Source organism: Haliotis asinina, chromosome 3 (genome assembly GCF_037392515.1).
Source record: "Haliotis asinina isolate JCU_RB_2024 chromosome 3, JCU_Hal_asi_v2, whole genome shotgun sequence".
NCBI classification, from domain to species: Eukaryota; Metazoa; Mollusca; class Gastropoda; order Lepetellida; family Haliotidae; genus Haliotis; species Haliotis asinina.
The window spans coordinates 25,436,228-25,464,201 of NC_090282.1; the positions used below are offsets into that span (position 1 = coordinate 25,436,228).

General features: G+C 42.2%; 1 protein-coding gene across 1 annotated transcript; it reads right to left on the reverse strand.

The window, feature by feature from the left end:
• Positions 1-2,148: 2,148 nt before the first annotated feature.
• Positions 2,149-27,974, reverse strand: LOC137276698 (regulator of G-protein signaling 9-binding protein-like). Its single transcript, XM_067808319.1, has 7 exons — positions 27,554-27,974; positions 13,963-14,129; positions 13,284-13,414; positions 8,809-8,944; positions 7,497-7,594; positions 4,432-4,490; positions 2,149-3,035 (listed from the first exon to the last, which is right to left on the reverse strand). Exons 1-7 carry the CDS (start codon positions 27,653-27,655, stop codon positions 2,910-2,912), a joined length of 819 nt encoding a protein of 272 aa, XP_067664420.1. The 5' UTR covers positions 27,656-27,974; the 3' UTR covers positions 2,149-2,909.

The following is a 27,974-nucleotide window of genomic DNA, read 5'->3' on the forward strand; positions in this document are numbered from 1 at the left end:
CGTCCATTACAAACAAAGCTTTGAAAATATTGCTCAAGTTAACAGAAGGAAATTCTTGAATGTCAGATAGATGGCTGATGATGTGTGACTGTCAGGGCTAAAGAAAGTACCTGCTGCTTGTAGTGATATTCTTTTGTTCACTTTCTGGATCTGGGACATTCTGACGTTATCTCGGATGTCTCCAGATCTTTGCGTAGTAGTAAGATCTAATATTGGTTTCACATTTTCTTGTAACACAGGGTTGAAGCACTGTTCAGGCGAAATGTGGAGTTGCTCCAAAAGCAATTCCATTTCATCGTTGGACAGTGAAAGAACACGTGGTACAAGAGTAAAGGTAAGTTTCCCTCGCATTTTCATTAGTTTGCAAGTATATCAGGTTTTGACATTTGGCAGAGGGGTCTAGAAATCTACAAATCGTTTTGTAATAGCTCGACACCCTCTATATTTATTGCAACTGCGCTTTCCAGCAAATGTTTATTCGCTGTTGTGGTACGCTCAATGTGCATCACCCGGAAGCGATCGAAGAGAAAATAGCATTCGGAATCGTTCGGGAGCAACCTTTGCGTAGGTGAAAGTTCAAAAGGTATGTGCGAATGTTCACGTTTGCGATTTCGTAAGCTGTGCTCTGATTGGTCAATCTCAAAGGTTACCTGACGCCATCTCCTACTATGTTTTGTAAGACCACTGCAGGAGTGTAAGAATAACACTGGGGCGAAGTTTACTTAGGCTGGCATAAGCCCCATTGGTAAGTTGCTCCAAGCATTCAGTACAGTATATGCAAGCTCTTGTAATTTGGACGGAGGTCGGAGGTCACAGAAAGAAGTGTAGATTTCTAGACCCCTCTGTCAAATGGCAAAACCTGATATACGTGCAAATATGAAAATGCGAAGCAAAACTTACCTTTACTCTTGTGCCACGCGTTCCTCTTCCACTGTCCATCGATGGGTGAGTGAGTTAATATCTAACGTCACATCGGCAATATTTCAGCCATATCGTGACGGGTCCATCGATGAAATGGAGTTGCTTTTGGAGCAACTCCACATTTCGCGTGGGCAGCGCTTCCACCCTGTGTGTAATGCCTACAGCCACGAGATACTGTAGCCCAACTGGCTACAATATTGCCACGAGGTAAAGCAGCTCAAGTGGGTGGAATTGTTACGTTTGTGTATAAAAACATAAATGTTAAATTACAAGGAAATGCAAACAATAATAACACGCGAAACAGAAAAAGCCACAACACAGATACAATGACGTAGGCACTGCCATACGAACATTGCTCTGTGCGGCGTTGAACAACCAACAAAAATCTTGTTATTACTAACGGGGATTATACGTGAAAACTGGTCGAATCAAACTATTCAGCGAAACATACTGAATACCTATCTCTTGGTATCATGATGGTCAACACTCTCGTGGGCCTTGTGGTATCGAAGAGCAACATCAAAAAATCCAAGGATGGACAACGACCCATATGTTGTCTAAAGTGATATACGGGCAAATCAAAGGAGCGTTATGAAAATCTATCACACATGTGCGAGTCCAATGTGAAAGACCCTCGAGTTGACAGGGCTGATTTAAAGTACTATTTTATGTGACGGTTGTTGAACCCGGTTGTATGTGTTCTACACTCAGTTGAGCGAGAAATAGTGAGAGAGTCAGGTTTTACTCCGCACTCAACAATATTTCAGCTATATGGCAGCGGTCGGTAAATAATCAAATCTGGACCTGACAATCCGGTGATCAATAACACGGGCACTTGGGATACGATGACATGTGTCATGCGAGCCTGTCCATCCGATCCCGTTAGTCGCATCTTACTACAAGCATGGGTCACTGAAGATCAATTCTACCCTGGATCCTTGCGGTTGAACGACAGGGGCTAATTGTTAGAGATGAGATGAGAAATAGAGCTCAAGGATGGATTTGAAACTGCTCCACTTACGTACCAACGTGAAATAACTGTTTGTAATAGTCCGACTGTTTCACAGTCTACTGAAATACCATACCGTAGCCAGGAGAATATACCGTTTCAACTGAACATGGATACCCCAATACATAATATGCCTACTTCGAGCCGACGGTCTTTTTTCCCCCTTTAGTGCCGAACATCAGGCAGAGTATCAACACAATTTTTTCAAAACGATCGCAGTGTCATTGCAAGTTTGTGTATTGCAGTATGGTAAGTCGGTGCTCAGAGTATCCGTTTCCTTCTTGTACAAATGGCAAGTACAGAAAACAAATATAGTTCCGAATCGCTTACTGTCAGAACGTTTGCACATTACATTGTAATCTGACATTGTGTCCACAAACTCAGACAAGCCCGTACCTTTGCTAAGACTCCTGCAGTTGGTACGTGTACAAGCGATTGGCCTTATATATACCTGTTTAGCCTGTGTGCGACTTGGAACAACAGTCATTCACTCACTGTGATACACGCCGTAAAACGATATTACCGAACATGGATGAATGAATTCAGACGGCTCTGTGTCCAGTTTGTGAGCGTTGCGTGATGAGGAAATCACGTGATCACTCGGGAACCTGGCGAACCTGAATATCGCTTCAGTTGAAATACGCGGCCGCTCCGCCTATTCGGCCTGGAGTTTTATGAAAAGCATTGAAATATACATATATAATCACACATACGGCTGACTGGAATCACGATTACAGTACGGGGTCCATACATTTGATTTCCACTGTGCCTTCCAAATCCGATGAAGATTGCGCATGCGTCAAGATCAACACTATGTACCGGTTCTACCGTTGATTTTTTTAGCAGACAGGCACCCAGTCACTCCCCATTGTGCCAAATCCCCGCATCACCGGAAGTTGTCCGTTTGCGGCTTCTCCGTCAATGGTTCGGTACACAACAGCAAAGACCGACAAAGTAACGGCGCCACAGAGTGCCACGGTCACTGGCCGCCATGGAGAAAGCCCACTAGTAGTCCAACCACACTGGAACAGAGTATAACGGCTGACAAGGTAACCAAGGAGACACATAAGCATTTTCTTCTTCGGGAACTTTCGTTGGAAGAAATCTGAAAATACAATACGTAACTATGTAAATGTCGGTTCCGCAGATCATTCAAACAGGATCGTCCGAAGTAGTCTTGTCACACTTACACTAAATCTATAGGTAATGAAACCAACCTTTTCTTTGAAAGCCGAGCAGGGTGATTCAAAATCCTGAACCTGAGGAAATCTGAAATTACTTTATTTGGGGCTTTAGAGTTTCAGATAGGTCCAGGCAAAAATGAAGTTAATGCGGTTTAGGGACTGTTGGGCAGCCAATAGTCTTCTCTTCACAGAGCCTTGTAACACAAACACAAAAACATAACATGAACGTATATATTGTCACTGTCTTAGCCACTAAGAAAGGGACACATGGGCCCCGCCAATTACAATATCTACCTTGTTGCCACTTTATGCGATACAAGCTCCCGTGCTTGTCTTTTCAGGACTGCATTTTGATTAGTTTATCGATGACTTACTACCTAATACAAGTTGGTTCAATCATTGTGATCGGCCATCTAAGACTAGACAGTTCAACGAAAAATGTACCTGACACGGTATTCCCAACATGATATTCGTCATACTGACACATTACCATGTGTTGTAGAGTAAAGCTGTCGTATACCATAGACCAGGTGTCTGTAGCGAGACAGGATGTGTCATACCAGACACTACGTATTCAGTACCATATACCCTATGTCTGTCTGTTAGGCATCCTCGTTATCTCCTGGGTATACCTGCCGATAAACCCTGGATGCACCTACGGTTTGGTCCGATAATTTTATTACCTCCCTTCACTGGTTTCGCATTCTCACAATAGCCAATCAAAATAAGATGCCGCTGCAACCGTGCTAGCCAGTGTCAACAAAGATGGCGGTCGCAGCTATGAAGGTTTGTCCGCAGTGCGATTTGGGTGAAAAGCATACAGGCAATTTGTCAGGTCCGAAACTTTTGCATAAAAATATATTCAAGAACTTTATCTCTTTCAGAGCTCCACTGCATGAATTGTGTCAAGTTTAATCGGTTAGATAATTTAAAAAGCGAAAGTGAGTTCTGATTGGTACGCTCAACTTTCCAGCGGAGACAACTGATTGGGTAAATAGCCAACCAAGGGAGGTAATAAAATTAGATGCATCCATGGTATAGTGGAAATTTATCGGAACGTATACCCCGGATATATCGACGATGTCTGTCTGGGTATATGTCCTATTTCATAAACCGACAGTCCTATGCCATAAGCCGTGTGACCTATACTAAACATAGAACATGTTATATTCCATGTGTTGTGCAATATACCAAATGTTTCATGTCGCACTTGTCTACACTTGTTCTACACTCTCTGCAGGTTTTATCTCCTCTTATTTTCTGTATGACACACTACATGTCCACAAAAACCACATATATGAAGCGTTGTATACCTACTGGTGATATCTCCACGACCGACTCGGCGTCGCTGTTGGAACTGATAGATTTTCCACAATCTGTCAAATAGAAGGAGGATGCACATATTTTACCGGCTAGTATATTCAGGGACCGTTGCTAGGGTGGTGGTGATGATTTGTATGGAGAATTGTGTACACTGTGAATGAATACTCCCCCTAAAATGTAAGCGCATGGTAAGCGCATAGGTCATGATGTAGCCGTTAAACAACGATAAATATGCTCACGGAATGAAACTTCACAGGTTGAAACGCTGACACAACAAAAAACAAAGGCCACTTAAATTCTGACTTTGTCAGATATATGCCGACTCAAAAAACTAAAATATGAAATACATGTACAAAGTCCATGTCAAAGTCAAAGTAAAGAAAAAGGTAAAAAATACAGTAAAAGAAAACCAAGACAAGTAAAAAAGTAATTGCATCACAACCTTCAGGAAACAAAATATGCCAGAAACATTTTGTGTGTTTTAGACTGGTAGAAATCTGCAAGAATCAAACTAATATATTAATATACACAGTAAAGCAATTTGAGCAATTTGGAGGCGCTGCCCACCCCTTTCAAATAACGTTATCATGTGAAACTTTGGATATGACTTTGCCAGTGCTTCCTTCAAAATACAATGGGAGTTTTTTAAACATTTGACATCGAGAATAGACTTAAGCTGACTACTTTTGGGTTCGCCGTTCGTACATCGGCCCATTCAGTACTTCAGAATTCAATGTGTTTATGAACCGACAACATACATAAGGATGTAAAACAACAGTGTATGTTACGTGCTGGAACGTGGCACTATGTTACAACTATGCAGATCTGTCTCATTCTATATTACTTAACGTATCTAGGTTCGTGGCTCAGTGTTTTGTATATCTCAGTTCTAGTACTACTAATTTCCTTGAACTAGTGAAGATCCGAGTAAGAATCAGTCTTCAGTAACCCACCCTTGTCGTAAGAGGTGACTGAGGGGATCTGGTGGTCAGGCTCGCTGTCTTGGTTGACACATGTCATCGTATCTCAAATGCGAAGATCGATGTTCATGCTGTTCATCACTGGATTGCCTGACCAAAACTCGATTATTTACAGATCACCGCCATATAGTTGAAATATTGCTGAGTGCGGCGTAAACCTAAACCCACTCACTCACTCACTTACTTCTAATATCAGGACCCATTCGACTCAATGTCGGTAACCATTAAGCCAATCACTGGATTGTCAGTTCCAGACAACTGTCTTTAACAGATTTCATTTTTAACATTATTACTATCATCAACTGATCGTCGTCATTTAGCTGGCATGCTGCGTTCTTTAAACGTTCTCCCGTCATACCAAAGGCGCGGGTTCAATTCCAATGCAATGCAAAGCATGAAGTGTCATTTCCGGTGTCCCACGCTATGATATATCTCGGATAATGACAAACAAGACGCAAAACCTAACACTCACACCACCCATTCGCTCACTCCACAACTTCATGCAAATGATACGAATTGAGAAAAGACCATCAAATCACATTACAAGGGAACTGTAAGACAAGTAGAAAGTGGTGACCTCCGTATAGGTCAGGATATTTGTAATTACAGAGTTCATATGATACCTTGGACAGTGGAGTACATAGTTAAATACAGCCGAGACTGTTGTGGCTCTACGTACATTTGACAGTATAGACGAATAATTATTATCTTTGTAGCCACAATATAATCATAATGAATGGAATTTAGTCGAGGATCACGGTGATGAACGATCAATCTTTAGCATGGACCCAATGTTCTATTCGTGTCTGTCATATGATAACCGTTTATTCAGGCCCACGCTTAGGAGCTGGACTATTTATGTACATCCTGGGCGTCACAGTGATAGATACATTAAATTAATTCTTTCATTAATTAGTACGGAGTTGGTTGAGAGTAAGTTCACTGGATTGCACAACAGTGCATGGTTTGGTTTGGTTGTTTTTTCACGCCGTAATGAGCAATATTCTTGATAAATAATCAAATCTTGACCAACAAATCCAGTGATCAACAACATGATCATCGATCTGCACAATTGGGAACCGATGACAACCAAGTCAGCAAGCCTTACCACCCGATCCAGTTAGTCGCCTTTTATGGCAAGCATGGGTTGCTAAAGGCCTATTCTACCCCGGGACCTTCACGGGTCTCCACCAATATCAGCCTGAACATCCATCTACACAAATGGGATACGATGACGTGTGTCAGCCAAGTCAGCGAGCCAACCCACCGGACCGCGTTACTCGCCTTTTACGACAGCATGTGTGCTGTTCTGTCACGTTACCTGTTATTTGTTAGAACAAAATATTAAAAGAAAGTTCCTTTGCCGTGCTACCAAGGAAACACATGACTGATATAATGAGTATCACGCCTAGGGTGTCCTTGATGGTCCGGGTTAGAACTGGTCTTCGTCAACCCACGCTAAGGCTAATTGGTCCCTGACCTAATGATGCTTGCCATTGTATCGCCGTTACGTAAATCGAAGATCATGATGCCAAACACTGGATTGTCAGTTCCAGACAATTATATTTAACAGATACAATTTATAAAAATGATTATTGCCGATTATTAGCATATCACCTAGATGATATGCTGCATTAGACAACAATCCAACAGGGGCATTCCGTGCACTGTATCCACCATTCTTCCAGGATCTGTCTGGCACCAGTCATATGCTATTATAAGACTCTCGGTTCTGCTAAACTCCACTGTGACGTCAAACGGTCCACAATATAGATATAGAGATGTCGGTTCAACTGATCTCATATTTCCCATCAAGTATTTCTTGCCATGCATGTTTGACGCTTTAATCGTTCGTTTATGTGTACGCTTTGGTGTAGAACTTGTATATACGGCGTTATATCTGTTGTCTAGTGTAAATATAAATATAAATAAATAAAAAGATAATAAAAAAAAAAGAAAAAAAAAACACCATAGAACACTTTGGCTTGATTATTGGCTGAAACAAATTCCATTAGGTAAATTAGCCGTGAATGGATGTTTGAAATTCACCGACGATCGAAGACCAGATCTAGTTCTCACCCATGTTTTCCGTGGTAGCTTCTGGCTCGATGTCCCAGGGCTGAACGTCCATTGTCTGGCTGGCCGAAAATAATATCTCGTGGATATCACGTGCCGCCCTGTAAGAAATCACACATGGACACCAAACTGGCAGCATCGAAAAAAGGATGCGACATAATGGTGCGAAACATACGTCATAACTTGCATTCTCAACGAAAGGTCAAGAACAAGGTTGACGTTAATTATCACATATTTGAATTTAACGCCTTTTGTGTAGAACGTATAAAAAGTTATTAGTTAGGGAAGGCCAAAATATGTCAAAGTGGAGAAGCCAATGAGAAGCCGGACAAAGATGAGTACTTTGAAGGTGAAGTACAACAGAACACGCTTCCTGGATAACAAGTTTTATTTCGTGAGTGCGACGTTTCGGTACAGATTCTTGACAACGCTACAATAATCTGTATCGACACGTCGCACGCACGAAATAAGTGCGCGAGTGAGTGAGTTTAGTTTTACGCCGCGCTCAGCAATATTCCAGCTAAATGGTGGCGGTCTGTAATTGGGAACCGATGACATGTGTCAACCAAGTCAGCGAACCTGATCACTCGATCCGGTTAGTCGCCTTTTACGACAAGCATAGTCGTCTTTTATGGCAAACATGGGTTGCTGAAGGCTTATTGTACCCCGGGACCTTCACGGGTCTATACGAAATAAAGAAGATGTTATCCAAGGCTTGTGTAGCAGTATATCTTGCAAAGCACAGCAAGTTGTAAGGAGACGTACAACAGTTCACTAGCTAAAATCGGAGTAAAACCACTCACTATAGTGCAAAGCGGCCCAGAGAGTGAGTGCTTTTAGCCAGACGCCGGTTTTGGCTATATTCCAGCAATATCAGCAGGGGGTACTAGATATGGGCATCACACATTGTACCCATGTAGGGAATGGAACCAGGGTCTTCTCTGTGACAGCGAACGCCTTAACCACCAGCCCACCCCACCGTCGAAAGCGGCCCCGACTACAATGTATGGTGGAATAAGTTGAAACTAGTGATGGTGCTGTACCGCGTGCTGTATTGTGCGTGAGTTTAGTTTTAAGCCGCTTTTAGCAATTTTTAAGCAATATCGTGGCGGGGGATACCAGAAATGGGCTTCACTCATTGAACCCTTGTGGGGAATCGAACGCGGGTCTTCGGGGTGACCAGCGAACGCTTTAACCACTAGGCTACAACACCACCCCTTGCTATGATAGACTAAATCCGAACAGAAATAGGCTACGTGGGGTACATTGTATAATGGATGAAAAGTTATATTTGTCATTTTCCAGTCTCACGTACCTCTCAAGGCGGAGTAGTTCCTCTTTCTCCAGGACCCGCTTGTCCGATGTAGGCGTGTCCAACTGTTCTACTGCCAGACACGCCTTATATGGTATAGCAGGTTCACATATACCCGTTTTGATCAAAACTGTTATACCTGCAGTATCAAGACAGAGTATATAAATCATAAGGACAGATTATCCTACCTTATGTTGCATGACGATAGAGAACGGTGACCAAATAAATAAAGGGTAAAACGGAATGATATTCATATACATGTACTGAACAGCAAAAGAAACGCAATTATCGAAAGTGAAATTTCATTAAGTAAGCGTTTGTGCCTTCTATTTTACAGCTTGACAAAAAGCCAGCATTTCTTTTGTTTATCAGTACATTTGCAAAGTGCTGTGTCTAACTTTTTATAATATAACATATAAAATTCTTTCAATGGATTTTTCAGTGACAGCCATAAATGAAAACAAGAACATGGATCGGATCATCTAAAAATACAACATCAGTATTACTGTACACAGGTACATGAGAAACCAGTGACCAATCAGTGCTGTAAAAAATGACTGATTCCTTTTGCCGGTATAATGTCGGACAGGCCATATGACGTGTGTGTCAATCACATACCCATATGTCACCAGGACTGGAAGTAAATGGAAAAGAAAGCTATTGTTAGACTGAGTTTCTGTACAAATAGGTTTATGACATGCCGCAGTTAATGATTTTTAATCAAAACAGAAACTGTTGTGAGAGTTGGGTATATAATCGGTGGATTTGGCAATTACGTCCCTTGTCATTACGCTCCTGTGTCATCCGACTACACCGAGTTGATTCTCTGATGGAACTGGTCTGTCACGAAATATGCGTGTTTGTTTGTTCGTAGTTCAACGCAATGCTCAGTAATTTTCCAGTTACATGACGCCGGGCAGTAAACAATTGAAAACCGTAACTCCAGTCGCTGACACCTGACAGCGTGAGCAGCGATCTACTCAACTGCGATACGATTACATGTGTCAGCCAAGTCACAGAGCCTGACCACCCGACCCCGACCACAGCCGCTCGTGTCATTGTGAGGATTAAAGGGTTTTTTTAAATATCCAAATTTTGAGATGACCCCTCGACTTGAAACGCTTTATAGTACAATGCATCTAGATATATTGTACTGTGAAGGGTCAGTTGAAGATATTGGGAGGTCACGTGGTTGACTGCCGATCATCGTATCCTGGTAGGGATTGCTGCTTCTAATATCAGCCACAGACTGCCTGATCAGGCCGGTACACGATAACTCGAATATTGGGGTTTTGTTTAAGCACTGTATATCACATCTCGATAACAGATTTATGCTTAAAACTTATGTTTCACATCGAGATCTGACATTCATGTTTGCGTTTGTCCATGTATGTATGTATGTATGTATGTTTGTATGTTTGTATGTTTGTATGTATGTATGTATGTATGTATGTATGTATGTATGTATGTATGAGTGGATGGACTGAAGGTTTTTACAGTGAGTCGGTTTTGCGTATCTAGTCAGTGTGTGTTCAGACTGAGAGATTTTTTTCTTTTCTGTACTAATACAACCATTGTAAAACATGTTTATATACAGAAAATACATGTTCAGGTGTTCTTTCAAAACTATGACATATGACCACTCAACATGAAGAATGCCGTATGTGGATACGAATAGCGTTTTTTCATTGGTTACTTTTCATCCCTTCACGAACCGACCTGTCGTTCGGCTTATCCCGGACTCAAGCGATCGGCCTCATGAATGTTGTCGCAGGAAGTTACGAGTACGTGTACAGTCTGCCATTAATATGATGGCGCACACCTTCCTCTGTCAATAAACCAGTAATTGCCTTATCACGCTCAGGGACTTCTGATTATTGCAGTAGAATAATGTGCACACATAATGCACGATGAGAATGGTGAATAAATATTCCTACTAATTAATCGTCAGTGATAGAAGCTGACAACTATCCAAAGTAAATATCCAGTCACTCATCTCGTACAAAAGATGTCAAAGATGGAGTTTGCTATCAGCAGCAGCTTGCGTGTTCATTAGTCTATTAAAGAACACGTGGACCAATCGTGTTATCGCCACACTTCGCTTTTCGCTGTAGGTTCAATGACCAGATGGTTCCAGGGTCATTCCAGTTTATCTTCCCGCGTCTGACGTCATCATGCACCAGTGTTCTTTCTTCAAATCCTTGATGTACTGGAACATAACCGCCGACGTACGTTCGTGCGTACGCACGCGCATGCATATGCAGAGGTTGTACAACCCATTTAGCTACTGGTTAGAACAGCCTTCACCTTCAATGGGACATTTTTTAAACGTTTCACAGTTATGAACTGGTGGGAATGCTAACACGCTAACCAGTGGTATCTAGTGTCACATACTGTTTCTGAATATCGTTTGAGTGGTTCATTGTCTCTTTCTAAAAGTCCTTTCAAACATAACAATTAAACGCAACTCCCCATGGATCTAACACAGTGTTCCTATGCTGGTCTACGACAAACAGTTCCGCCATGAAATAACAGGTTGTGAACTTCCACTCAAAGAACCTTCATCTGATTAAAACAAAATGCCCGCCAGGACAGGGTTGTTGACAAAGCTAGTACGCAGCTTGTACGATCGTTTCTTCCGAAGAAGGTCGATGCTTTCTTAATTAATGTACTGTGCGTTCCTTAAGATAAAAGGCGTTTCATTAACAAGATGAAACATGTAATGGATTACCGACCTACAGATTGTCCAAGATCCCGTCCATTTTCAGATGTTTGACTGCTAAATTACCTCAGACTATCATTACACTGGCATGATCTCTCAATACTGGGACCACACGTAGCTTCTGCGTTAACAGTACAGGGATTTGCTCAAGGAGGAAATCTGTTGCCTTTATTTACCGGAATAATTTTGCGACCAAAGCAGTCATAGATCTATAATGGTCTTTACGAGATTGATAATTTTTATAATTTATTCACCATATGCTTTTTAATCCATGTTTAAGTTTTCGATGGAATATTTCATAATGTATCGGCTCTAATGTATCATAGATGTCCATAATAAATTCATTACTGGTTGCTGATATAAAAGATATTAATCCTTGTAAAAAAACGATAATAATACAAAACAAATGGTTCTTTCATATGCGGCCAGTGTATATTTTAAGTGGTGCTCGGCAGGCGAGGGATAACACTGATACGAGAAGGCATACACATCAGACACTATTACCCGAGGGAGAAGCATACAACGTATTTATGTATCCGTCATGTTAAATATACAAAATCTATCATTTTGTTTCATTATTAAAATAGATAATGTCGCTACCGACAATATAACATGTAAAGAAAATGGCGTCTGCTCATCGACTGGATTCTTAATATCCGTGAAACATATTCTGATAAGTTTTAAACTGCTTTTAAAATGGTTAAATAAGTTTAAGCTGAGTGTGCAAACGATGCAGTGTATGAAATAGTTTAAACAAAGTAGTGAAAGTCAGTAAATAAACTGCGCACATAAACGTCGTTTTCCGATTGGCTAAGCATTTTAATGTATGCCGCTGCCAATGGCAACTCATTCGGTGCTTCGTGGTAGTACTTCTTTAATAAAACGGAGTCACGGATAATGCACGGAAATAACCGATGTTTAGCGAATTAAAATCGATGGAACGGAGATAATCTCTGAATCTGCTGAAACGTAGTCCTTGTGAATTAGAAAGGGAATTATACCCCGGCGACTTTACTAAGGCATTACCCGCAGGAAAAACAACAAAATGCATGATTCGAATCGTTTTATTCACAAAGTGTACGATCAGATACCCATGCTTCAAACAGTTCAAAATCAAGAGTGAAGTGTTCGTTAAGAGAAATACGTTGTTCAATGATCCATCGGGAGCCATGGGTTGATGTACCCTCGATGTTTGTTTATGTTCATCATTTGTTTGGGTACATCAACCCATGGTCCCCTCGTGACCAATGAACATAGTGAACACAAAAACAGCTAAGCAAAGTTTTTTTTTTAACTCCGTGTGATACATGTGTCATATTATGACGTCATACGATTGTTAGCGATACAGCCTCTCGATAGAGAGTTTGAAATATTTTTTCCAGTTGTCACCCTCCTATCAGCAAGGTATTTTATTCGACACTGACTGGAAAACATTTCCCCTCTGGATGAATAGGTGTGCACTACATATTCACATTGCTTTTTTAATTTTCGCTGAGTATATTTACACATAGTGCATGCATGATTACACAACAGCATTTGAGTAAACGCTGTATATATGAACGGGATGTCAGTGACTACTATTCACAGTGTAGAGAACTACCATGGCCTCGTTTGACAATGCACTGAGGTAGTCGTAAGCCGCTAAGGTAGCCTTAGTGCAATGTTAAAGAATGGTAGTTAAATGGTTAACCTTAGCAAAGGTTGCTTCGTGAAAGGATTCCCAGGTGCTTATCAAGATCATCGGAGCACTAAGTACCTGAGTATAGCGGGAACGTTCGCTGGAGTGACGCCATCTTGAGCAGCTGGGTCTCCAACAGTTCCAGACAGCCAGAGAAGAGCCGATACAGACGCTCCAGGTCTCCCTGTGCCTCTTGACGATGCATTTTGCTGCAAGGACAAAACATTCTTACATCATACGTACATTGATCCACTAGTGGTGCGCAGGTGCGCGCAGCCTTCTTCTTTTTGAGGCAAACATAGCGATCACGTATTTGAAGATTATACTGATACACGCATACCCACGGACATAATGCAACACGCCCAAGCACGTACCCGGGTAAAGGTTTTATCCACGAGTACCTACAAAATACACTTCTGCTTTTCCCACAGTCTGCATCTATGTTTGATTGTATATTATGGAGTCATGACTGCACCGTTTGGGTCGGGCGACATGTCCAGTTGATTTCTCAAATTCGACTGGACCAAACTGGTTTGCCTTTACCTGTGTTGTCACCGTGTCATTGATGGGGCAGGAAGACTTCAACTGTCAGGAACTCCTGACTGATCTCGATTGAACAGTGATTCCGAAACAAATGCTCAAGATATGGTCGAAATCATCCACTGGGCGCAGCCTTTTGTCTTTTCTTTGACCTCCTTTGTTTCATCCAGTGTACCTATCTAGCATCTTTAATGCTATTACAACTTCGACAACTTACCTTTGCAACAGCGGTATTAGTTTTGACTTGATTTGGTGCGCCAGATCACATGCTCTCAGACGACTGCTTTTCAGTTCATCTCGCAATTTCTCTGAATCGTTGGTTCCCCCGAGACCGACGGCGAGTGTGCTGTACAGCGCCACCTCTCTGTTGAAACCAGCAACAAGCTGAACAAGAAAGATAAGTGAGTCGGTGGAATTACATGGTGAAGGTGGCGTACCTTTTCAGAAACAAAGAAGATCTAACTACTGCATAACTGCGTGTACAAGAAATCGTAAACACGCAGCAGTATAACTATATATGTCAACCATGTTTCTTGTTAGCAGTTGTATTCAATGTCTCTTTGAAGAACCTTACATGTGTATTACAGACCGTCAGATTTATACTGGAGGTAAGCAGGGCGTAATACAGATGATGGGTCATGTCCACGAGCACGACAATGCTGTTGGGAAATTCTGAACTATGAACTCACAACTACCGGTCTCTGGCACTTAAGGCGATAGGCCCACCTAGGCAGTTCCATAAGGTGACCGTAGTGAAACGACCACCGTAAGTCTTTGTTAAAGAATGAAAGTTACTATCAGTCACGCTAAACGGTCATGAGATCTGTAGACTTACGTGTGTGTGCGTGCGTGTGTGCGTGCGTGCGTGCGTGCGTGCGTGCGCGTGTTTGCGTGCGTGCGTGTTTCGTTGTTCTCATTGCCGCATTCAGCAATACTCCACCTGAGTGACACATCTCTGCAAACAATCGAGTCTAGACCAGACAATCCAGTATGCAACCATGGGCACCGATCCACGCAATAACCAGGTCAGCCAGCCTGACCACTGGATCGTTTGTCGCCTCTTATGACAAACGCATTTATTGATAACCCGGATTTTCGCGGATATATCTCAGCAGGACTGGAAGAGGACTGAAGGTGATAATAACTAAACTGGATGTATGTAATTGTATGGAAGTGTATTAACGATCACGCCTACATATGTTTGTCAGTGTACAATGCACAAACAAATCCCGGGTTACTTTATTTATAACCTCATTAATATCACGTAAACTGACACATTTTACTTGTCCGTTCCAGTGATATACATAGTAGTTTTTATTCAAGCATTGTCATGGATACTCGAATATCGTTACATTATTTTTACTTATTCGCTTAAGTTTTTTTTATCCTACTGAAACATTAGTTTAATAATATTGTTCATGATCATTATAATCATATTTAGTAACGATAATACATATATTAAGGAGTGAGGGAGAGGGAATGCCAAGGGATCCCTATTTATTGTCCCTACTTGATTAACTCAACCGCACCCGACCCCCGTCCACGAAACTGGGCTATTCAGGTAGAGTATGCTCGATAGGGGCCGTATCGATCTGTTTATGTGCCCCTGTTGAGAGAGAGGAAATGAAACCTGTCCAGGAGTTTTAACAAACTCACCATGGCAACAAAACCGGAAGTGGTTTTAATTAGATAAACGTAGACCAGTATGAAACATGGCATTGAATTGCATTACTGCATTAGGGGAAAGATACAACGATATATTGCTCGTAAATGAGATTCTAACAACTGGAAAGCAGAATGAAGGCACTTTTGTAACGGTAATGGGTTATATACAATTATATATACATGCTTGTTGTGTTGTGCTGTGTTCCAATGGAAGATCGATAGAATCTGTATCTCAGTCGGTGGATGGGGATGATTCTATCTCGTCTTCAAGATGACGGAAATAAGGAGAATAAACCAATTGTTCTACATTACATTTTGAGGTGGTTTTGCTATAACTATACCCCATTAACCACTTTAAATGTAGTAGAGTAAAGAGACAAGATTATCAAGGGATGCACCCTTCTGGATCTGCCTATGTGATCTTTGAGGTGCTGTGTGCCTAGGCTAACGCTTAGTCTATGGATATACAAAATTCTGATACTAACAAACAAACCGTTTTTAAGCTGAAAAGGAGCCCCAGGAAGACCAGTGATTGGGAACCTACGCCCAAGGAAATCCGGACTTGCTTCTGGAATCTGGAATCTGGAATCTGGAAAATGTTTCTGCCCGCGTCCACTTGAAAACAAAGCTTTGAGAGGGAGGCCTAAATTGTCTGATCAGAGAAGCGATCGACGACTTTGTCGTATGACGCCAGGTAATCGCATTCGGTCTTTGACAGTTTCGAATGAATACAGTAATGTGTACACCCAAGTATTATTTCAAAGAATTATTAAAAAAGACTCCTTTATTAATGCTTTCGAAAATTTGCTGTTCGGAAATAGATGATGCTTGGTGTAAGAATAATAAACATTTAGCGCTTAACTGTGGAAAGAAAATAATTTTCATACGTGTTCAGACCTTAACACAATATAAATTGTGTGGAAATGTGTCAAACTAAGCCTGTCTCTTGTGTTTATACGATGCATTTGGTTTATACCAACCAATCAACGGAGATTGAAGAGTGTCGGTATCAAGAGAAATGCCAGATACTAGTCAAAACAAGGTAAGAAAAACATTATTTTAAGTAGTATTCTATGCTTGAAAAATTCATCTGAGATCCTCTACTTATATCGACGGCCTTTTTTCCTGCAGCACATCACAGACGATTACCCGCAATAAAAGGATTGAATCAGGTGTTCTTTAACGTTTTCGCGTACTGTACATGCTCAGTTTTGATTCTTTAAGGATAAATTCGACGCAACACAGCTGTAATACTGTCGATAGTACAATCACCAGTCACCCACTCACTCAGAATACTTGAGGTAACCTATATGTGTGTGTAGTCAAGTGTATTCCGATTACTGATCGATAAATGTTTTAATTCCTTGACTTTACAAAGCCTTGCTATTATCCATAATATCCGAAAATGCCCATTTCCAGGTTTGACAGAGTGATAGACTTTGACAACGGAAACTTCTTCATTAAGCAAGAAAATTTATTATTTGTTTGCCATGATGCCAGATGGCTGCTACAGCCTTCATACCGTCTGTCTTCCAGAACAGAGGCATTAGAAAGATCCACCGGTTTTGTGTACCATTTGACCCTATGTCATCGTGCATGCGTACGGTCTTCGGAAAAGCTGGAACGCTCATATATCCTTCACCTTATTCCATACTTCATGCTATACTACACCAAATCAGATCCCGCAATTTAACAGGCACTTTTCGTAGCCATAAATGCAGAGTAGACCATCATTCGTAACTACTCGTTTCTTTTCGTGACCTACAAGAAGAATCGTACCCCTCTTGTACGCCATCATTGCCGAGAATCGTGGCAAACCAATCAAATCGCCCGTTGAACTTTTAAAAAATCGCTAAACTATACCAAGCACAATTTAAACATAAACTTTGAGCGTAAGGATGGACAACTTTCAACACTAAAACATCTATGCAAAAGTAATGACCGTATTGCTGTTTTGTCTACGGGATGTTGGGTATTCTAAGAGCTATGTTTGGAAATTCAGACTTATCTTTCCTTGATAATAGTACTAGACAATTTTTATCTCCATGCCCGTTTGCGCTTAGACTGGACCCAGTCATAAACATGGCCACGAGATGGGTACGAGACGCCATCTGGCTTGTCGGAATGACACGAGTAGTTACGAATGTGTAGACAATCTAACAGCTGTGATAGGATGGTACTTCGTAAGAGCTTTGTGTTTTTTAAAAGTACCACCATCTATTAATACACGACAACTTATACTGAATGTGACCACGTGTATTTTCATGCGGTTGACATTTTGTGCGGAACTAGGATTGAGCAGTTTAGCTTCCGGTTCTCGGGAAAAGGAGATGGGTGAGGCGGAAAATTTATGCATATTTTATTGCTTCTTTAAGGCAGACATGCACATGTACTAGTTGTTGATTGCTTAGGTATTTAAAAAGATATAGCGTCACCGTAGAAGTCAGTGGGAATATATGTGGTTATGTGCACCCTTCAGAGGTGAACTTTAATATTCCTCAAATATATGTTGTTATGGTATGTTTAACCACAAAACTTATTACATTACATTCTGAAACATCAGACTGATAGACTGGCGATATATATGTCTAGACACCATTCGTCCAGTTAAGCAGTCTCGGCGATGACGACCGATACTTCTACACAGAAATATCACCGTATTACTACATTCTCAAACGACACCCAGGCATCAGTGAGTGAGTGAGTTTACGCCGCTTTTAGGAAAATTCCAACAATATCACGGCGGGGAACATCAGGAAAAACGCTTCACGCATTGTTCTTAATCTAACCCGGGTCTCTAGGCAACCGAGCAATGGAAGATTTGTGAGATTTTAATGAAGATCACATTAAAATATATTATGGCCACGTGAGATTCAAGGGCGGAAATTAACTGGTAACACACCGGTAACCTATTATCTTGTTCCTCAAATATGACCTTGTCTTGGAATTCTTGTTATTTGCACAAACCACATTGAGGGCATAAAATTGATTTCCTTGAGGTTCTGAACTCCCATCTTGCGAACTGTAATCAGTCTCCGACTGGAGGACAATACAGCAGTTGTTGCCGTGCTGTGTGTTTGATGTTATCCTACAGTAGCAATAAGGATTAACTAGATCTTGTTGTATGCATGCCGCGGTTGCCAATACAGGTAAACAGTGTGCTGTGATCGGGCTGGCAGTATGGGCACATCTCCCGCGTTCCAAACAACTACGGAGTTAATTACGTCAAGTAATTATTTCTTTTTTATATTTTGTCTTGCAACTGTATGTTATCCTCTGGTTGATTTATAGATCGCCATTAAAAGAGTAAACATTTCCCCTGGCTGTTTGTTTGTTGTTTTACGCCGCAGGTTAAATCAGTCAAGTCAAACAGTATGATCTTTTTGTGGGATAAGGTTGATGTGGCTGTTAGACGTAGTCTGACTGGCTAAAGCTAAATTAAAAAAGTGAAATGTTTCTCGAGCATCGGCGTGTCACTTGTATTGTGCGCGTAACATATTTTTATTGCCGTTTTAAAACAATAATTTGACTTGGTCGCTTCCTGATCATCCATTTGTCCACTATAAGAATGAGTGTCTGTAAGAATAAGTGTGACTGAATCTACAACTCATTAACACGTGCTAAACTTTCCAAGCTGTAAAAGGTGTTCCTCCCTCGTCACTTTTAAAAAAGATGTGCCCGAGAAGCATTTAATTTTTTCGTGCAGCCTATCCCGCCACGATTCTGTTTGTGATACAATGAAGTGGACATCATTATACCAGCCTGTAGGCACAAACGCGCGCACACGCACACTTGAAGACGGACACACGCAGTTACATACCCGTGCGCAAATACACATTCATACACAGAGACCGACAGACACACATACTCACAGAGTTACAAGCAGGCTTACACGGGCAGAGTGACACGTTGGCACTCTCAAGGGGTGTGAGAGAGGTAACTGAGGGCAACTCCCTTTGGAGTGCGTAAGTGCGTGGGTGATTGATATAACCAGTAATAAGTGTTGCATAGGAGGATTAATTCCCCCACCCCCCTCCAACAAAACAGAAGCAACAAAAACGAAGATGGCAAGTCGCAAGGAGTTGATCTTTATCCGCGGTCGAATTGCTCATGGTATGTACATCAATAGTGCGTTAGTATACCTAACGGTCCTCTATATATGCGGAGTTAGCGCGGCACTCAACATCATGTGCATCTCACACCAACACCGTCACGACGGTTTAATGTTGTCAGACGTATACACAAGTACATGTTTGATACACGCCCACGCCAAATTTCGACTGTTGGAACACGTAAGTCCATGTCTAAATATCACTACACTTTATTGACCTACGTATCCAGATCTTCAGAAGGCGACTGTTGATCTTCGTTGCTATGATAATGAAGTGATCATTTCAATACGTGTGGAATACGTATACCGTTCACATTAAGTACCAGTGTTTAAGTTGTCAGTAAACTGAATAGAACAGGACATTGAACCAGATATCACTACTCCTTCCTTTCACGAAGCAAATAAGGTTAACCTTAACTCCCATTATTTAACACTGCACTAAGGTTACGATAGTGACGTACAATCACCCAGATACAAACGTCCCAGGAACGCTAATCGTCAGGAAGCAATGTACTGTATTGGCAGGCAGTGTTCTGACATTTTCTTACACGTGAACACACACAGACAGACAGACAGACACACAGACACACACACACACACACACACACACACACACACACACACACGCTGATCCGCCTATGCACAACTAACACGAGTGTCAGTGCATCAAACAAGAGAAGGAAGCTGCATTTTAAAAATACCCAGTGATACATCATTGAGGGAACATGATCTTGTAACACCAAGAAAGGTAATTACCACCGGAAACAAGCCTCGTAACCACACAATATCAACGAAACTGTTCCAATGACCACACCCAATGACCACGCCCGCCTTATTACTACCAATGCGGAAACTGAACAGTAGACTGACGAGGGTGCGGTCACAACAATAAGAGTAAGACAGAGACGTTGTGTCAGAGACGATGTACACTCATATAGAGACGATGCACAGTCAGACACAGACGATGTAGGCTCAGATAGTGACGATATAGAGACAGATAGGGACGATGTAGGATCAGACAGGGACGATGTAGGGCCAGATAGAGACGATATGGAGACAGATATAGACTATGTACAGTCAGACATAGACGATGTGCAGTCAGATAGAGCCGATATAGAATTAAACAGAGACGATGTAGAGTCATACATTGGCGATGTAGAGTCAGATAGGGACGATCTACAGTCAGACACAGACGATGTAGTCAGATAGGGACGACCTATAGTCAGACACAGACGATGTAGAGTCAGATAGGGACGACATACAGTCAGACACAGACGATGTATACTCAGATAGGTACGACCTACAGTCAGACACAGACGATGTAGAGTCAGATAGGGACGACCTACAGTCAGACACAGACGATGTATACTCAGATAGGGACGACCTACAGTCAGACACAGACGATGTAGAGTCAGATAGGGACGATGGACCGTAACCTAAGCTTGTAAGAGTTGATGAAACTGATGACATGATGCTAATCCCAGACATATCTGATCCAGACTCGCAGACCTTCATATAGGTGGACTCATGCTGAATGCGCTGTCAGCAACAAAGAAATAAATTTTGTACAGGTAATTACTACGACACAGCAGTGTACAGTATGCTCTATATAATTACTATTGACTGACAAATGTGAAGGTCTTGTAACACACTCTACACAACTAACTACGGTTGCCCAATCATTTGCGGTCCACTTTCCTACTGATGTTAGTGTAATGGATTCATGATAGACTTTTCATTTAGTGTGTAGACTGTTACACAAATTAGATGGCATTTTCATCAAGCGTTGTGTAATTGATGTTGGGAGAAATCAATGACAACCACGCCGGTCAAAAGACCATCAATATGGAGTTATAGAACCCACACCATGCCGATGTGTCGAAACTATACAAAGACTGATAATCAGTTGTTGTACGGTGGAACAGGTTATAGGATGACAGGTGCTCCGACACACCTTCGTCTATACACTCATTGAAGGGAATATGAAAGTATGAAACGTATGAAAGAACAAGTGGTCTTCATTCTTTTGCTGGTTTCTTCACAAGGTAAGTATGACACTGTAGGTGAAATTACAATATAATATAAATAAAAGAACTCATGTTCTTTCATGCGTTCCCTTATTTGTTTCTGTGAGTATATTTTGACTGTCCAAAAATTCACATAACATTTGAAAAAACAGCGTCTGAGTATTTTGTAAATACTCCATCAAATGAATCCAGATACTATTTCAAGCAATTGGGTATTTACTCCCATGTCTGTTTATGTATGAGTAATTGCAGTTTATGCAACTAGCATTTTGTATACTCCCACTAGTTAAAAGAACTGAGTACTTTTACACAGTGTTCCCTATCGTTACTGGGTATTTACCTCTTCTAAATATATAAATATAAAAGAATCTCAATAGACGAAAAGTTCTTAGTATTTGTCATATTGCAAAACATTTGGGGGGCATTTCTAAATACTCAACATGCAAGTCATGTAACTATGAGTAAACCCCGGACAGTGGCTATGGCTATAGCAGTATAGGTATAAATAGGCATCGCGTACCATCAGCTAATGCTGTTGTAGAGTTTGTGCGCCACGACGAACCATACGCAAGCCAATTTAGCTGGTTGGGTAAAGTGCGCAATGTGTTATAGACCTATTGGGTTTTACGTGATTCTGACGCGTACTTTTATTGAATAAAAGGCGCAAATACGCGCCTTATCTGGAGCTCTGATTTATACTGTAGCCGGAGAAACTATTTTTTTTTGCTGCAAAATATAGTCATGATCATTAACAGTGAGTGAGTGAGTGAGTGAGTGAGTGAGTTCAGTTTCATGCTACTTTTAACAATAGGCGGGGCCACCAGAACGCGGTGGGGGATGTGGTGTTTTTGGAAGGGGAGGGGTTGGGGACAATGTTAGGTTACTACAAGTTAAAAGAATATGAAAAAAAGCCGTTCACAAGCAAACAATGACCTTTTTTGTCCTTCTTAAAGGAGAGTTCATTGTAGGTTCCAACTGGACCGTGAGCACATACATGTTCATAAATTCCTTTCAAGAAGATATGCTTTAAGTGTAGAGGATAAAGGGTAAAACACATTGTCCTAAATTTTATCCAGATTGACCCAAACTTAATCCATATTGTCCCAGACTTAATCTTGTTTCTATCACGCCAGTATCAATTGTGTTGCTTTTTCTCCCATATTAGTCAGTCTACTACGTCATCACCACTGGTGACGTCACAGCCACTACCACCACAAACTGTTTCTTAATTACCACATTCTTTCTAGTGGTTGAATTACCATACACCCCTGGCTTGATGCTAGAATGCCGATTTAATCAATGACCGTCAATATTTGCGTTTTCCGATACCCTGAGGCCTACTTGAGCAACATCCAGATTTGCCGTATTCCGGGATATCTGAGATATTGACCTTGACCGCGTTTTGTTGTCTGGTGCATTCTGATATTTCATGGAATTAGAGACGCAGGCGTTCACCGGTGGATGTCCAGTTAACGCGAAGAGAAGGACATAAAAAAATGTAGGTTAAAGCACAGAACACATTTATGCTCTCATAAAAAATCGATTATTAGCCCGTACATATAAAAGGCAAAAAATCACAAAGAACTGAATTCGCCATCTTTCATAGCGTGGATGTCGCAGTGACACGCACGCACGCACGCACGCACGCACGCACGCACGCACGCACGCACGCACGCACGCACGCACGCACGCACGCACGCACGCACGCACGCACACATATATGTCTGTCTCACAGTCCTTGAACCATAGTATTTTCCCTTCATTCTTCCCCTACTTATAATGCAGAGAGAGAGGAGCACAAACGCATAAAGCGGGGAGGATGCTGGACAATATTTTCAATGTGACATGTTACATTACTTCCAAGCGGTCAAAATGTAAATCAAATCCAAAATCAATCTCAAACGGAAATCTTTGCGACTGGCAAATGCCCAGGGACAAATAAGGTTCGCTTTCTTTTATTCGGTGATTCCTAGCTACTGACGGATATAGTTTAGAGATGGTAATTCCTTTCATCGACAGTATTTTCCATTGGTAGACATATCGCGTACGTAATCGCTCCGTACCTCATAAATAAAGATAACATATTATACCTTTGTGAAACTGTTTTGTAATACATGCTGACCCGGCGTTGCCTCACTTGCACGAGTGCGTAGGTACTGTACTGTCTCTCGCTCGTAGCATAGTACAGCCGTCGGAGGGCAAGTGGCATATAACACACACGCACGCACGCACGCACGCACGCACACACACAGTCTCTCTCTTTCTCTCTGTCAGTCTCCCTCTCTCTCTCTCTTTCTCTCTGTCAGTCTCTTTCTCTCTCTCGCATGCACTCACGCACACCCACGCCACCCCACTCAACAATAATCTGTCAGTATGACGATATGACGCTGGCCTTCACACAATTCATCAGGGACGAGACTAACCGCTGATTAATATCATGAGCAATGCCCCTGGCTGTCAAGCTATGACGTATCATCTACCAAGCCACCAACCCACCCGAGTTTGTATATACAGTGGAAGCTATCAAAACCAGCAGCTGTCTTATCCGGCAAGTTGTCAACACCGGTACAAAATCTCAGTCGCTACAAAGTCATATACAATGTAGGAGATACTTTACACATTGTAAATATGTTATGTTTAATATTTGTAGTGAGGAACAAAGGTCAGCCTAACGATGTACGTTGGTCACACAAATAAGTCGCTTATGAATTAAAATGAGTGAATATTCCCATTTGTTAATATAGTGAAGGGATTAAGTCATATCGACAGTGCATCAATCATATAGTGACTCACATATACAGAAGGGCCGCATTTATCTTCTACTACTGCACTGATGAATGTTTGGTTCTGTGGTTCATCAAAATGTGATTAAATCAGGTATCAAATTCCATTTAATCAAGCTTTTACCTCCATTTTAAGGCGCTCGTTTCACAATGGTAAGGTTTCACAATGGTAAGGTACGGAATCAGCAGTCACACTACCTGCTCACATACACACACTGGCATGATGATGTTCACGCGTACATAGGTGAAACATTTTCATCATACTTCATTACATGTTACATCGCCTATGTCGCACACATATGTGACAGACACGTATGTGTATAATAATCACACATAAAGTAATAAGTAAACACACCCACCTTCCTCCCAACCCATCTCACCCCATCCCACCCACTTCACCCCTAACCCACCTCACCCCAAACCTTCCCAACCAACCTCATCAGTAAACCCACCCACCTCCCTCCCAACCGATCTCACGCCTATTCCTCCCACCTCACCATAACCCGTCTCACCCAAAACCTTTCCAACCAACTTCATCAGTAAACCTACCCACCCCCCTCCCAACCCAACTCACCCCAATCCCAACCCACTTTACCCTTAGCCCACCTCACCCCGAAACTTCCCAACCCTCAACAACAAACCAACCCACCTTCCTCACAACCCATCTCACCCTTCATCCGTCTCACCTCATATCCTCTCAACCAACCTTATCAGTTAACCTACCTACCTCCCTCCCATCTCACCCAAAAACCAACCCACCTCATCCCTAGCCCGTCTCACCCCAAAACTTCCCAACCACCTCCCTCCCAACCAACCTCACGCCTTTTCCGTCCACCTCACCCAAAACCTTCCCAACCAACCTCATCCACAAACCCACCCACCTTCCTCCCTACCCATCTCACCCCAATCTCACCCATCTCACCCCTCATCCGTCTCACCTCATATCCTCTCAGCCTACCTCATCAGTTAACCTACCTACCTCCCTCCCAGCCCATCTCACCCTAAAACCAACCCACCTCACGCCAGTCCGTCTCACCCCGACCCATCCACCTCATTTCTAGCCCGTCTCTCCCCAAACCTTCCCAACCAACCTCATCAGTAAACCCACCCACCTCCCTCCCGCCCACTTCACCCTTAAGCCACCTCACCCCCAAACCTTCCCATACAACCTCATCAGTAAACCTACCCTTCTCACCCCTAGCTCATGTCACCCCATCCCACCCACCTCACCCCTAACCTGTACCACCCCAAACCTACCCTCGTCCCTCCCAACCCATCCCGCCCACATCATCCCTAAACCGTCTTATCCCAAACCCACCCACCTGCCCATCTCATCCTCAATGTCACCCAACCCACCTCATCACTAACCCCACCACCTCCCTCCCAACCCACCTCATCACCTCCCAAGCCATTTCACCCCTAACCTCCTCTACCTCACAAATAGGCAATGCTGACGTTCGTGTTTAATGTCTATATAGGTTTGGAACCAGGCAACGCGTTTACCAACAGAATTTATAACGATATTAATTACAAACTATGGATGTAAACTAATCTCCGAGCATTTTAGGCACCAATTACCTCGAAAGTGCTTAATAATTCTATTTTCTTAATCCGAGGTATGAGCAGGACCCTGACGTGACTATGATGTCACAGATACGGCTGTTATTCTGAATTCTCGTCCAATGGGAGAACGTAAACCTTCACATTGGAAACTCGAGGAAATATCTTTAATTCATCCCCGCCCACTACCCCACCTTACTTCAGCCACAACAGCTGCTGTAGACGGACAAGCAGACAGACAGAGAGAGAGAGAGAGAGAGAGAGAGAAGGACATTTATGTATACTCAGAGCTAGACAGCCTGACAGCCTGACAGCCTGACAGACAGACAAACAGACAGACAGACAGACAGACAGACAGACAGACAGATAGATAGATAGATAGATAGATAGATAGATAGATAGATAGATAGATAGATAGATAGATAGATAGATAGATAGAGGAATAAGTCGATGTTTCGGATATAAATGCAATCATTATGATAGGTCATCCCGATATGTTTTCACTGTGTTTTTGTTGGGTTAAACAGCTGTAGGCTTGCTAGAGTTCTTGCAATCATTTACAATGGACATCTTTGATTCATTTTAGTCATTCTGTGTTAGAAAAGAGTGTAAATGTCAGTTAGATTTGTAAACGTTATCCATAACTCTTAAATGAAGCTGATTCTGAGGGCAACGTCTGGTATTTCCTTGTACCGTTCATACGCTTCGATTCCACCAACATATACACTATGAATGATTTTTTATACATGAATATAGATCTCCACGGTAAGTCACTTATTACGGAGAACAGTATGTGGATATATATCTTTATACAATTCATCTGCTACACAGAATGTGACCATAAAAAAACGAAATAAATAACTATAACCTTTACCTCTACAAGACAATTATTCTAAAACAGCTTTCCCCTTGGACAGGCGAACAGTTTTCTCTTTGGACAGGAGCGGTGGGTAAGCCTAGTGGTTGAAGTGTTCGCTCGTCACGTTGAATATCCAGGTTCGAGTCCCCATATTGGTACAATGTGTGAAGCCCATTTCGGGTGTCCCCCGCCGTGATATTGCTGGAATATTGCTAGAAGCGGCGTGCCTTATTCACTCTTGGCGTGACATGCGACCGGTATACCAGTCACAGTGTAGCACTGCAGCAATGGTGTCAGTAACAAACGAGGAGAGCTTATAGTATATCATTCCTTATGCCCCGTTGTTAATTATTAAAACAGCTGCCACACGCTAGGAAGATCCGGGTTATATGTAATCTTTAGTATGCCGTGCTGGTCGTAAGAGGTGACTAACGGGGCCAGGCGCCCAGACTTGCTAGCTGTGCAGCTCGATGCTCATGATATCAATCACTAACTGTGTCGTAGAGACCCGATTCTCTACAGACAGCGGCCGTAACCGAGTGCGGCGTCAAACAATTTCAGCCTTTAGCGCCTCCAGGGGTCCCCTCTGGTGGTATCTCAATCGTATGCACTACGAAAAATATTTCCTTAACATTATTGCCAGGTAAAATGCTACTTATCAAGTATGAACATCAATAAGAATAGATACAGTGTGTCATATTCGTACCTTAATTCATATAAAATTTAATTTCTTCAAACTGAGGGCCATCTATAACCCCTCTATCAATCAGTATTATTGGTACAGGTTATTTTAAGCGACTTACCTTAGCGCACTCTTCATGGGAGGTGCCTATTTCTCCAATCTGGGGTGTCACCTGTGACTTCCCTCCTGGGGTAAAGATACAGTGACTGGGGTCGTTAGCCATCCCAAGCTCCTGGTTCCAGGGGGAGGGTTGGTCAACCTCATCTTTCCTGAGTTGGGGGACAGGAGGCAGCGCGTGTGGGGCGCGTGCTCGGTGCCAGAAATGGTCAGAATTCCTGCATGCGCGCTCCTCGTTGCTCTCCTACAAGAACAGTTAACTCACACACTGGGTTATTATCTAAGTGCTATCCTCCATCTGGCAATGTTAACGTTTCCATAATGTTATTAGTGGCACTCTCTCAAGTAAATTACTATCGCCACCGCCGAATATTGTGGTCGGCTCGTGTTAAGATCCCTGCATGTGAGTGAGGCCCCGTCTGAAT